The sequence below is a fragment of the Myotis daubentonii genome, chromosome 3 (assembly GCF_963259705.1).
Source record: "Myotis daubentonii chromosome 3, mMyoDau2.1, whole genome shotgun sequence".
Taxonomy (NCBI): Eukaryota; Metazoa; Chordata; class Mammalia; order Chiroptera; family Vespertilionidae; genus Myotis; species Myotis daubentonii.
The window spans coordinates 95349553-95362858 of NC_081842.1; the positions used below are offsets into that span (position 1 = coordinate 95349553).

At 41.0% G+C, this 13306-nt stretch overlaps 1 protein-coding gene across 1 annotated transcript in view; it reads left to right on the top strand.

Annotated features, from left to right (window-relative positions):
• Window positions 1-13306, top strand: part of GBE1 (1,4-alpha-glucan branching enzyme 1) — a 358778-nt gene that overhangs the window by 168468 nt on the left and 177004 nt on the right. The window contains exons 4-5 of the mRNA XM_059688080.1: window positions 6266-6391; window positions 7218-7353. Of these exons, the coding sequence (XP_059544063.1) occupies window positions 6266-6391; window positions 7218-7353 (262 nt within the window). The remainder of the gene's footprint in view (window positions 1-6265; window positions 6392-7217; window positions 7354-13306) is intronic.

Here is a 13306-nt window from a genome sequence, read left to right on the forward strand (position 1 = left end):
TCTCACAATCTGGGACTGCTGGCTCCTAACCGCTCACCTGCCTGCCTGCCTGCCTGATTGCCTCTAACCACTCTACCTCCTGGCCTGCTTGCCCCCAAATGACCCACGCCAGTGTGATCACCCCAAACTGCCCCCCCTGCTAGCCTGCTCGCCCCTACCTTCTCTCCCCACTGGCCTGCTCATCCCCAACTGCCCCCCTGCTGGCCTGCTCACTCGAAACTGCCCCCCCCACTGTCCTGATCACCTCCAACTGACCCCCACTGATGGCCTGCTTGCCCCCAACTGGACCCCTGCTGGTCTGCTTACCCCCCACCAGCCTGATCACCTACAACTGCCCTTCCCTCTTGGCCTCTAACCTCGGCCCCACCACCATGGCTTTGTCCAGAAGAACATCTGGAAGGTCTCCTGGAAGGTCTCCCAGTCTAATTAGCATAGTACTCTTTTATTAGTATAGATATATTTGTCCATAAATATGATTATGATTGCAGATATGAGTAGGACCAGGTACAATTTTATAGAATGGGCCTTTTATTACAGATGGTTTGCCATGTATGCATTTTTTCTTAATAAGTAAAAATTACTTTAAAAAATGTTTCAGGAAGACTTTGAGAAATTTACAGTATCTGCTTTTCTTCCAAGGAAGTTGTCACTTTTATGCCAGAGTGAGAATTATTTGTATGCTTTGTATGTCAGCATTGGGCCACTGTGACTGGGGGGCACTTAGCTTGACTTGAGAGTAATTATTTGCTCACTGGCTGGGAGGGAGGGTTTGTGGCAGAGGAGATAAATACTTGGTTCTGGATTATTCATAGATTGCTGACTTTCTGGATTGATTGTGCAAGCCCCTCCTTTTATTGATGTCCACCTTCTATTGACAGACATCTACCCTGGGAGAGAAATGAGATGAAACTCTCTTTTCATTGTAAAAAGCATTTGAATTCCTAAGGTGTGATAAGGCCACCCAGCCATCCACAGTCAAGGTACACATTTTCATGGAGGATGTTCCCACTCTTGAATAAATTAAAATTAATTTATAAATTAATTTTTTTCTTTTAATTTAAACTTTCTTCTATAGCTGTTTTCTTGTTACTTAAAAGCTAGTTTTTTTGAAATTACTTCCACAGCTTTTCAAGCTGTATATATATCCTTGGAATGAATTTATAAATAAGAATTGAGCCTGGCCAGGTGTGACTCAGTGGTTTAGCATTGACCTATGAACAGGAAGTCACAGTTAGATTCCAGGTCAGGCCACATGCCTGGGTTGTGGGCTTGATTCCCAGTACAGGGCGTGTAGGAGGCAGCCAATCGATCAATGATTCTCTCTCATCATTGATGTTTCGATCTCTCTCCCTCTCCCTTCCTCTCTGAATCAGTAAGAATATATTTTATTTATTTATTTTTTTTTTAAATATATTTTATTGATTCTTTACAGAGAGGAAGGGAGAGAGATAGTTAGAAACATCGATGAGAGAGAAACATCGATCAGCTGCCTCCTGTACACCTCCTACAGGGGATGTGCCCTTGACCGGAATTGAACCCGGGACCCTTCAGTCCGCAGGCCGACGCTCTATCCACTGAGCCAAACCAGCCTTGGCAGTAAGAATATATTTTAAAGAGAGAGAGAGAGAGAGGGAGAAAGAGGAGAGTATATATGTTTGTAAATAAGAAAACATGTATTTGATGCTCTTAGAAAGTCTTATTTTCTTTCATTAAAACTTGTGCAGTATAGGGAACTCCATAGATTCCCTTAATTTGAAGAAAGTTAGAGGGAAAGGTACTAATTCAGAGTTCATTGGGAAAATATGTCACTTATATATTCTTTTATGTTTATTTTTTTTATACCAAAAACTGAAATATTTTCTATTCAGAAAATATATTTGGATCTAAATATCTTCTATAATTTTAACCCTAAAATATCAATTTAAATATTTTAAAAATGGTTGGGGTGTTTGTTTTTAAATAAGTTAGGTTACTGGAGTTCTACATGTTACTGGATCACCTGGGGTAATTTCCTGATTGGAAAATTAAGAATTATAGTCAGAGGGGAGGACATGAGAATTTTTAAAGAACATATTCAATTTACTTTAGAAGCCGAACCTCTCTTATCATGTGACTTGTTTTGTATGTTTGTTAAACTATATTATATGTATGTTTGCTATATTTTGTATGTTTGTTAAACTAAATAAAAGCATTGCTGCTATTGGGACAAACAGTGACAGTTGATTTGGGTCATTTGAATGTCCACTGTCTGTTTTAATTTGTATGTTCGTTTTGACTCTGTCATATGCTCAAACTTCAGTGGAAGTCGTGAGAACCTATTATTTTTGCCTGCTCCCTCCTTTATGTTGGAAATATTCTTTTTTACTCAGAGGCACCTTAACTTTGATGTAAGGGATTGTTTCCGTTGCCAACTGTTTTCTTCCTGGCCAAGTAAGAGAGTTGTGAACTCTTCAGTAATGCCTTCGCCAGGGTATTTGCAGATGTGGTTGGGAAAAGTCAGTTCATCCCCGACCTTTGCATGTCAGGTGCTGGGGTGCTGGGGTGCCGCCTCGCCTGAGCCTGGCTCTCTGATCGCTATGCGGTTCTCTCACCCTCCGATCGCCATGGCGACCACGGGGCGCAGGCCAAGCAGCACCCCCGAGCCCCCGGGTTGACGCCTTGCCTGCGGCCTGGCTTTCCAATGGCGATCACCGGCTGGGGGGTGGGGCGGCCTTGCCTTCTGGCTCTTGCCTGCTGCCTGGGTTTCCTATCACTGTTCTTCCTTCCTTCCCCTTTTGCCTCCCATCATTGCGCCCATGTATGCAAATTAACTGCCATCTTTCTTGGCAGTTAATTTGCATATCACCCTGATTAGCCAATGGGAAGTGTAGCGAAGGTACGGTCAATTACCCTTTTTGTATTTATTAGATAGGAGATTTTACATACTAATGTATTTGTATTTACATTTTATATAATATCAATTATATTGGATATATAAATTCATTGTAATTTAAGAGAAGAAGTGATTATGTTGATTTATAAATTAGAAATGACTTTGCTTGGTTATTTACTTTGACCTGTATCTCATTAAGTAGTTATCTTCATTAATATATTTTTTCAAGCTCTCTTTAAATAATTTATTTTGAGTAAAGGTATATACTCAAAGCATAGTGTTGTGCTTTGGGCAGTGAAATCTGGGAAAAATGAATTATGTCATTGAATATCTGTGTCTTTTATATGTTCACTCATGAAACCCAGGGTTACATTCAATAGCATTTTCTACAATATGCTAACACATCTTACCAGCTGAACATATCCCTGTGTTTATATAAAATTGTTGGCTACCTGGCAAGCATCTTATCTCAGTAATTTTCTAGTCCATAGGAGCAATATTTTTGGCAAGAAGACTTTCAAAATATGTTCCCAGAATGAGTGAATACACACACACACACACACACACACACACACACACACACATTTTTTTTCTGTCTTCACTATTTTATCCAAGCATTTCTTATAGTGTGTATTTGAATTCTAAATGACATTTCTAAATAAAATTTGACTTCATACAGTTCACTCAGTTAATTTGGCTTTTGCATAGGTAGAGATTTTTTTAAATTTAATAATGTCTTTTGATGGTAACCTCCCATAAGTCAAAGAGATAATTTGGCTCATTAAAAAAGAACCTAATAACATTTTTATAATTAACATCCAAAATGTTACTGTTTTACAGATTATCTATTTGCCCTATAAAAAGTTCATCATGCCCTAACCGGTTTGGCTCAGTGGATAGAGCGCCAGCCTGCAGACTGAAAGGTCCCAAGTTCATCATGATATTATTTTCATTAGTATATTCCTTTAAATTGATTTGATAGATTTTTAAAGTTCTATTTTTAACATTATCACTATATTTAAGGCACACAATATATCTGACTTCGTTAGTAGCATACCTCTACAAATGTGTTTGCAATTATATGATTCATCTATTTGCAAGCCTTACTAAAATATTTATTTTTTCCTAATTTTACAGAAGCTCTACAAGTGAAACAAAGTGATAATAATATAGAAGCATGCAACTAGAAAATAAAAGCTACTAAATCTATCCAGAGCCAACCAGCTCAATTTTTTTTTTTCTGTGTTTTGAAATACTTTAGTCTCTGAGTTTGTGTGTATTTACATTAGGAAGATGCAGCACATTATTTTTTATAACTTGAAAAAAATTTGACCCCGCCAGTGTGGCTCACTGGTTGAGTGTCAGCCTATGAATCAGGAGGTCATGGTTTGATTCCTGGTCAGGGCATATGCCTGGGTTGCCTGGGTTGCAGTCTTTATCCTAGTAGGAGGCATGCGGGCGGCAGCCAATCAATGATTCTCTCATCATTGATGTTTCTATCTCTTTCTCCCCCTCCCTTCCCCAGTGAAATAAATAAAAATGTAAAAAATTTTTTTCTTGCATCCTTCAGTACATATAATTCAATAGTACAAGTTTAACAACTATACATTATTCAGTCATTTACTTCTTCCTAATAAAAGTAACACTAAGATTAATAGAAAAATATATAATTTTTTGGCACCTTTCTGATTATTTTCACGGGGCATATTTCTATAACTCAAATTGCTGACTCATTGAGAATATTTTAAATATTTGATGCATATTGCCAAGCTGCTATTCAGAATTGTTATGCTATTTTATACTCCAATTTCATCACGGATCTTCCCCCTCCATCATAAATTGTGATTTGAAGTCTATGAAGAATAAGACAGTGAGTTAGGAAGTTCGGTGTTCAGTGTTTGCCTCTCCCACTCAGTGACTTTGGGATTTTTGGCAACTCACATAATTTCAATATTTGTGTTATAAAAATTCTATTGAATCAAGTGAAATATGATTATAAAGGTCCTTTCTAAATTGTAAAACATTATACAAATATTTAATTACCAATTAATTTTGCAAACTTGAGCTTTTCTCTATTAAAGGTAACTGAAGAATATGTCCTCAATGCTGAGAATATTGTATAGCTTCTGATTTAAGAACTTTAAAAAAAGGTCTAATTTTAGTCACTTGGACACTCAGTTCATGTAGCTTACTTTTTAATCTAATCATGCTAATAAATTCAGTCCTCTATTTCATACTAAGTCTAAAATGGTGGATAAAGTAAAAATTGTGTTTGTATTTTATTCTTATTTTTTATTATTGACTAGAGGCCTGGTGCACAAATTCGTGCATGGGTGAGGTCTGGTCGGCCTGCGGGCAGTTGGCCAGCGAGCCCTGCCCTCAATTGGTTTGGGGGGCCTGATGGGGGGTGGGACTGGCTGGGGGGAGGGGATGAGGGCTGTTGGCTGGCTAGCCCCGCCCCCTGTTCGAACTCCCGGTTGAACTCCTAGTCGAACTCCTGGTCAAGAGGATGATTTGCATATTAGCCTTTCTATATATATAAAAGGCTAATAGGCAAAGTGTCTCCATGGGAGTTCGACTGGAAGACTGGTAGTTCTATCGCTTGCTATGATGTGCGCTGATCACCAGAGGGTGGTGCAGAACGAAGGAAGGCCCGGGCCGGCAGCTGGAAGGCCCCAATCAGCCCTGATCACTGGCGAGGCCTAGAGACCCTATGCGTGCATGAATTTTGTGCTCCGGTCCTCTAGTTATTATATAGGATAATAATATTGATACTATTGGCAAATATAGGGGTGGGTGGCTAAAAGGTAAAATGTTTGGTTTTATGTGGTAAAGCATACTTGAAATAGAGCATAGAAGAGATTGAAAAGGGGTAGAAAATATTTGCAGGGTAGTCTGTGTGTGTGTATGATAGGCATTAATAAAACATTTTTTCTTCTTTAGCTTCTTGAAAATGTTATAATTAATTGCTTTGGAAAGGAAAAGAAATAGGTGGTGATATAACTCACTTGTCACATTTTTACAATAGAGTAGGATTATTTCATCCTGATGTTTGATTTATTGACTGCAGTTCCCAAATAATATTTATGTCTTTTTATTATGTACTGTATGCTGACTTTAATTAACCACTCTAATGATTGGCTTGCAATCACGGAAATTGCCAGGGAATCATAAATTACTCTAACTGGCAGTAACTTTAAGGGTCATATACTATAGCAGATGAGAAAAGCAAGGTCCATAGAATTTAAACTTCTTTAAGGTCACACATCTGGATGGTAGTTTAGATTCTTACAATCATTCTTCCTTTTCCATCTTATAGCATTGCTCATAAACTATTATGCATTATCTTAGTTTTAAAGCATTTTAAAGCAATTACATTTTTTCTCTTTGTAGGTAGTTATTAGGAGTAAAAGTGGAGAGATTTTGTATCGTATTTCACCATGGGCGAAGTATGTGGCTCGTGAAGGTGATAATGTGAATTATGATTGGATACACTGGGATCCCGAACACACATATAAAGTAAGAAAAACACATCTTTAAATAAATGCTTATTCCAATATTTTTAGGAAAATTAAATTTTATTTTTATAACTTTTATAGTAATGTTCAACTTTTCAATGCTGGTTTAATATTTTATGTCATACTGTATCCGTCTGCTACACATGTATCGGATTCATCATCTGTTGCCAATAAAGTATGAAAGTGAGTTTTTTTTTTTATCATGTATTTCTGAGGTTGAAGGGGGAAAGAAAACTAAATTTCTACATAATGACCTATAAGCAATAGTAATTATTCTTAAAAATCTTAATCACAATTTCTGATTCACCAAAGATTCTTTAGTGATGTAATATTTCTCCTTGTCATGGGTTTGAAGCACGATCAGTATCCTTAAGAATAAGGAATAGTGAGGACATTTCATGACTGTATTGATGAGTGTAATTATTAAGGCTGTCTTAATCAAGAGTTATAGGCATCTTAGAACTCACTTTTCTGTCATCTAAGTTATTAGAGCTTGTTGATAAGTGCTTGGCATTTAATAATTATATATGCACTTCACAGCTGTTATGTTTTCTCTGAGGCTTAGGCTCAAAAATATATCTTCACTCAATGATGAAACAGAAGCTGATACATGATTTCTCTTTTGAAAATAGGTTCATTAACATGATTCTGAAAAGTATTTTTTCCTAAAAGAAAATTTAATGGATGTAGCCATTCTTTTTTTGCATGTGAAAACATTTCCAGAGTATTTGACTGAGTTGATCCACTATTTTATTTAACACGCTTAATTGGCTAGTGTTGTACCTGCATTTATGTTCTAATTGTGTATCTAACTTTACATTCTGTAGTTTAAGCATTCCAGACCAAAGAAGCCAAGAGGTCTAAGAATTTATGAGTCTCATGTGGGAATTTCTTCCCATGAAGGAAAAGTAGCTTCTTATAAACATTTTACATGTAATATACTACCAAGAATCAAAGACCTTGGTAAGTAATAACTGTGATTTTTATTCAGATAAAATTTTAATGAATCTGTTCTTTTATAAGAAAAGCTAATTACAAGTGTCTCTTTTTTGTGTTAAGAGATTAAATATGTAATAGAAATGAATTTTATTTTACGCTTCTCAAATTGCCCTGTAATAGTGATAGCATAGAAAAGAGAAATGGGATAATAAGAATTCAAGATATTATTCCAATTTCAATTTTAAGTAATATGAACTAATAGCTTGCAAAATTGTAGATAAATATGTAAGCATAATTACTTTTTACAGGAGAGAGCTTCTGTCACATTAAGTGGTCATTGAGTAAAGTCTGTTCATTTTAGTTTGTTAAGGAAAAAAATGTACATTTTTTTAAGATGACTGCAACTTATTTTATATCAGAGCCATTGTATATACAGCTCTTGTCTGGATGACATATTTGACAAATATCAATGGTGCATCTTCTGTGTGAAACACATTGTTGTAGATGTTTGTGTTTGGGATTGTAATGACACAGCTCTGTCTTCATGGGAATAAACAGGAGAGTGAATAGTGTACTGCTGAATCATTGATTCAGTATGCTTTAAAGCAGTTTTTTTATAGGTATGCTTTTAAAAAAATAATTTCACAGCATATTAGCACCTGCTCCAGTGGCTAAGCAAGAATATAAAAGTACAGTTAATAATTCTGCTTTTGCTAGGCAGTGCAAATTTTGGCTACAGGAAAGTTTTACAATTCATGGTTAAAGTTTTCCCTTATATATGGATCTTAATTATCTGTCATAATGAGGTCAGGTTCTAGAAACCAAAGTTAACTAACTGCTTAAAGAATATAATATTGATTATATTTAATAGATATTATATTAGAGCTGTTGCATTTGAGGTGTTCTGTCATTTTATGATGTAACATAACATTTAAAAGTATTTATTAATGTATTTTTATTATAAGCAAATAATCAGAGAAAAAATATTTTTTTTATAAAGGCAGTGCCAATTTTTTTTTTTGAACAGTGTCATAGTTACATATATATTTTTATGGTTACCTTGTTTTTATGGTGATACACTTTTTCTGTTTAAAGGACTGATACTAATCTTTCCTTTTCAAATAAACTTAAGTGGAAATGGTGAGTCAGTTAAAGTAGAGGTTCTCAACCTTGGCTACACATTAGAATCACCTGGGAATCTTTTTAAAATCCTAATTTCTGGGCCTCATCCTCCAGAAATTGTTTCTTTGTTAGTAATGTTGTGGCCCCACCCCATAACAAAGAAACAGAATTTCCAGAGGATGAGACCCAGAAATCAGGATTTTAAAGATTCCCAGGTGATTCTAATGTGCAGCCAAGGTTGAGAACCACTGAGTTAAAGGGAAAACATGTAAGTAATCACACAGGTGATAAAGATATGCCAAAAAATCGTGGAGCTAGTTAGTATAAGGATTGCTGAAGACAGAAAACACTGCAGTAGCTAAAGGCCTCTGTGGACCAGCGTTCCCACCCCCGGCCGTGACTGTGTGCTGATGTTCTGTTGGTCCACTGCTGCTCTCACATCAGCAACCAAGAAGTCAGAGAAACTCAACACGGTCATAAAACACCACTCTAGGCTGAATCCGGGCTTGACAACATCAATGCAATTATACTAAACTAGGGGCCCAGTGCACGAATTTCATGTGTGTATGTGGGGGGAGTGTCCCTCAGCCCAGCCTGCCCTCTCTCACATACTGGAAGCCCTCAGGCGTTGACCCCCATCACCCTCCAATCGCAGGATTGGCCCCTTGCCCAGGCCTGACGCCTCAGACAGAGGTGTCAGGCCTGGGCAGGGGACCCTCATTTCCCCCCATCACTGGTTCTGCCCTCTGACCCAGGCATCAGGCCTGGGCAGGGGACCCCCAGACCCCTCCGATTGCTGGCTCTGCACCTTGCCCAGGCCTGATGCCTCGGCCAGAGGCGTAGACCCCCATCACCCTCCGATCGCCTGATCGGCCCCTTGCCCAGGCCTGACGCCTCCGCCAGAGGTGTCAGGCTTGGACAGGGGACCCCCATCTCCCCCCGATCACTGGCTCTGGCCCCCGCCCAGGCCTGAGGCCTCTGGCCCAGGAATCATGCCTGGGCAGGGGAACCCTATCTTCCTCTGATTGCTTGCTCAGGCCTGGGCAAGGGGACCATCATATCCCCCCAATCCCCAGCTCCGCCCCCCCACCCAGGCCTGATGCCTCTGGCCCAGGCATCAGGCCTGGGCAGGGGACCCCCAGCCCCCTGCCCAGGCCTGATGCCTCGGCCAGAGGAGTTGACCCTCATCACCCTCCGATCACCAATCACCGGATCAGCCCCTTGACCAGGCCTGAGGCCTCCGGCAGAGGTGTCAGGCCTGGGCAGGGGACCCCCAGCTCCCCGCGGTTGCAGGCTCCGCCCCTGCCCAGGCCTGACGCCTCTGGCCTAGGCGTCCGGCCCGGGCAGCGGGGACCCGCAGCTGCAGCAGCCCCGCGATCGTGGGCTTCGCTTTAGGCCCAGGCAAGGGACCCCTAGCTCCTGGGACTGCCAGCTTCGACCATGCCCAGCTCCCATCGCTGGCTCCACCCCTACTTCCTGCTATCACTGGCCAGGGGGGGAAAGGCACCTGATTCTCCGATCATGGCCGCCTTTGCCCTGCCCCCCAGCTCATAGCTCCCCCCTGGGTTTCCGATCACTGTCAGTGGCAGGGGGCTTCTTCCTGCTTTCCCTTTTGCCTCCCTGCATTGTGCCTACATATGCAAATTAACCGCCATCCTGTTGGCAGTTAACTGCCAATCTAAGTTGGCGGTTAACTGCCAATCTTAGTTGGCAGTTAATTTGCATATAGCCCTGATTAGCCAATGAAAAGGGTAGCGTCGTACGCCAATTACCATTTTTCTCTTTTATTAGTGTAGATGCTTGAGTGGTGTAATAAATCCCTCAAAGCATAGGACACATCTGCAGAGCCAGCAATTTTAAATTTAGTTGCTTAAAAATAAATCTTTTTTTTTCCTGGGTTATTTAGAAGTTTATTGATTTTTTTAAATTAAATCTTTATTCAGATTATTACAGTTGTTCCTCTTTTTTCCCCCCATAGCTCCCCTCCACCCAGTTCCCCCCCCCCCGCCCTCCGCCCTCACCCCCCGCCATTGTCCTCATCCACAGGTACACGATTATTGTTCAGTCTCTTCCCGCATCCCCTACACCCCTTTCCCCCCCAAGAATAGTCAGTCCACTCCCTTTCTATGCCCCTGATTCTATTATAATCACCAGTTTATTCTGTTCATCAGATTATTTATTCACTTGATTTTTAGATTCACTTGTTGATAGATGTGTATTTGTTGTTCATAATTTGTATCTTTACCTTCTTCTTCTTCCTCTTCTTAAAGGATACCTTTCAACATTTCATATAATGCTGGTTTGGTGGTGATGAACTCCTTTAGCTTTTCCTTATCTGTGAAGCTCTTTATCTGACCTTCAATTCTGAATGATAGCTTTGCTGGATAAAGTAATCTTGGTTGTAGGTTCTTGGTATTCATCACTTTGAATATTTCTTGCCACTCCCCTCTGGCCTGCAAAGTTTCTGTTGAAAAATCAGCTGACAGTCGTATGGGTACTCCCTTGTAGGTAACTGACTGCCTTTCTCTTGCTGCTTTTAAGATTCTCTCTTTGTCTTTTGCTCTTGGCATTTTAATTATGATGTGTCCTGGTGTGGTCCTCTTTGGATTCCTTTTGTTTGGGGTTCTCTGCACTTCCTGGACTTGTAAGTCTATTTCTTTCACCAGGTAGGGGAAGTTTTCTGTCATTATTTCTTCAAATAGGTTTTCAATATCTTGCTCTCTCTCTTCTTCTGGCACCCCTATAATTCGGATGTTGGTGAGCTTGAAGTTGTCCCAGAGGCTCCTTACGCTATCTTTGTATTTTTGGATTCTTTTTTCATTTTGCTTTTCCGGTTGGGTGTTTTTTGCTTCTTCGTATTTCAAATATTTGACTTGATTCTTGCGATCCTCTAGTCTGCTGTTGGAACTCTGCATAATATCCTTTATTTCAGTCAGTGTATGCTTAATTGCTAGTTGGTCCTTTTTCATAACCTCGAGGGCCTCACTAGATTTCTTGAGGGTCTCACTACATTTATCGGCGGTCTCACCAGACTTTTTGAGGGTCTTACTAAATTTATTGGCGGTTTCTAGAAAGTTCTTGAAAAACCTTAAAAGTGTGGATTTGAACTCTATATCCAGTAGTTTGCTTTCCTCCATTTCTGTCATTTGTGTCCTGTTTCTTTGTCTCTGCATTTTTTATGCTTCCCTGTGTTGGTAGAGTGGCTTTGTGTGCTAGGTGTCCTATAGTGCCCAGTGGCTCAGCCTCCCCAATTACCTGAGGTGGACACTTTTGGTGCACCCCCTTGTGGTCTTTGTGCACAGTCTTGTTGTAGTTAAGCCTTGATTGTTGTAGGTATCACTGGGAGGAATTGACCTCCAGGCCAATTGGCTGTGAGAATCAGCTGTGTCTACAGTGGGAGAACTTCTGTGCTGAAGACACCCTTCTGGGGAAAGACTTGCTTCAGTGGGGCTTTGGTGCTCACTGAGTCTGCCCCTTGAGTGTGTCTCTTATGGATCTGAGGAGTTGTAATCTGGATGGTCCCACTCTGACCACTGGGTACACTGGCTCTTGGATCTGAGGAGGTGCTAATTTAACGCCTGCCTGAGGCTACCCAGCAGGAGCTACGAAGAGAACTGCAGATTCCCCTTCCTTGTTTGGGGTTTGGAGGTGCCCAAATGAGGCCCAGCTGTGAAGCAATGCAAGCTGCTGTGGGGCCTTGGGCCCTTCTCTTGGAAGTTCTGGGTCTCTCTGGCCCAGCTGCAGTTCGTTAGGTAATTTTCAGATTGCACAGGGCCAGGGCATTCATATGCAAAAGCCTCTGTGCACAGCTTGGGTGGGGCGGGGTCTCAGGGGATCAACAGGGTGTAGCAAGCAGCTATGGCTTATCCTCAGCCCTGCCCTAAGGGGCCCCGTGTCTCAGTGTCCTGGTAATTGCTGCAAGCACCTCTGAGAGAAAGCCACCCTCCAGTTCCGAGTTCTGCCCGCTGCCAGACCATCCAGTCTCTCCCCACACGAGTCTGGGTCCCCAGAGACTTCCTGGAACCAGAATTCAGAGCATTCGGAGGCTTGTGACTCCCTCCCGATTCAAAAAGACAGCCGCGTCCTCAGTCGCCAGCCCTTGCTGCGTGCGCCTCCGTACCTCTGCACTTTACTTCCGCAGCTCTTCTGAGTATCAGTGTGCTTTTCTCTTTCCTTCTAGTTGTAGAATTTCCACTCAGCCAGCCTTCCTGTAGTTCTGGATGATGTCCGTTTTGTCTTTTAGTTGTATTTTTTAATTTGTTGTGGGAGGCAGCAATTTCCGGTGTTTACCTATGCTGCTGTCTTGGTTTCTCCTCAAAAATAAATCTTAAAAAAAATCTCACTTGATAGGCCTTACCTTTTAGGAAGGATTGCGACAACTGACCAGTTCAGCATTACATACAGGCATGACCTAAACCTGCAGGTGCACAAGAGAGGGGGCAGCACATGGCCAGGGGATTTACTTAGAACAGACATCCTGGCCTAAGGACCTGTGCCTGGATGCCCTGAGGCTCTCCTAAAACTGTGCTGCTCTGGAGTGGGTCCAGAGGGTGTGACAACTCATCATTTCTTTTGAAATCAGAATCCATGTTGGCTACTTTAAGCTTGGCTTGGAATTGTGGTCAGAAGGAGGGGTCCACTCTGCATCATCCGGCATTTAGGTACTGTTTTTTGTTTGAATTTCAGAAATGAAGGAAGGTACATGATGAAGACACTCATAAAGGGAAAGGATCAGAAATCTCCAATTTCTGAAAAAGGGAGAGGCTCCTTAGGAGGGGATGGCATGTCAGAGGAAGACTAGACTGCAGGTGTTTAGATGAAGCCAGGTGGGCCGTTGGAGACTTGTTTTTGTCCT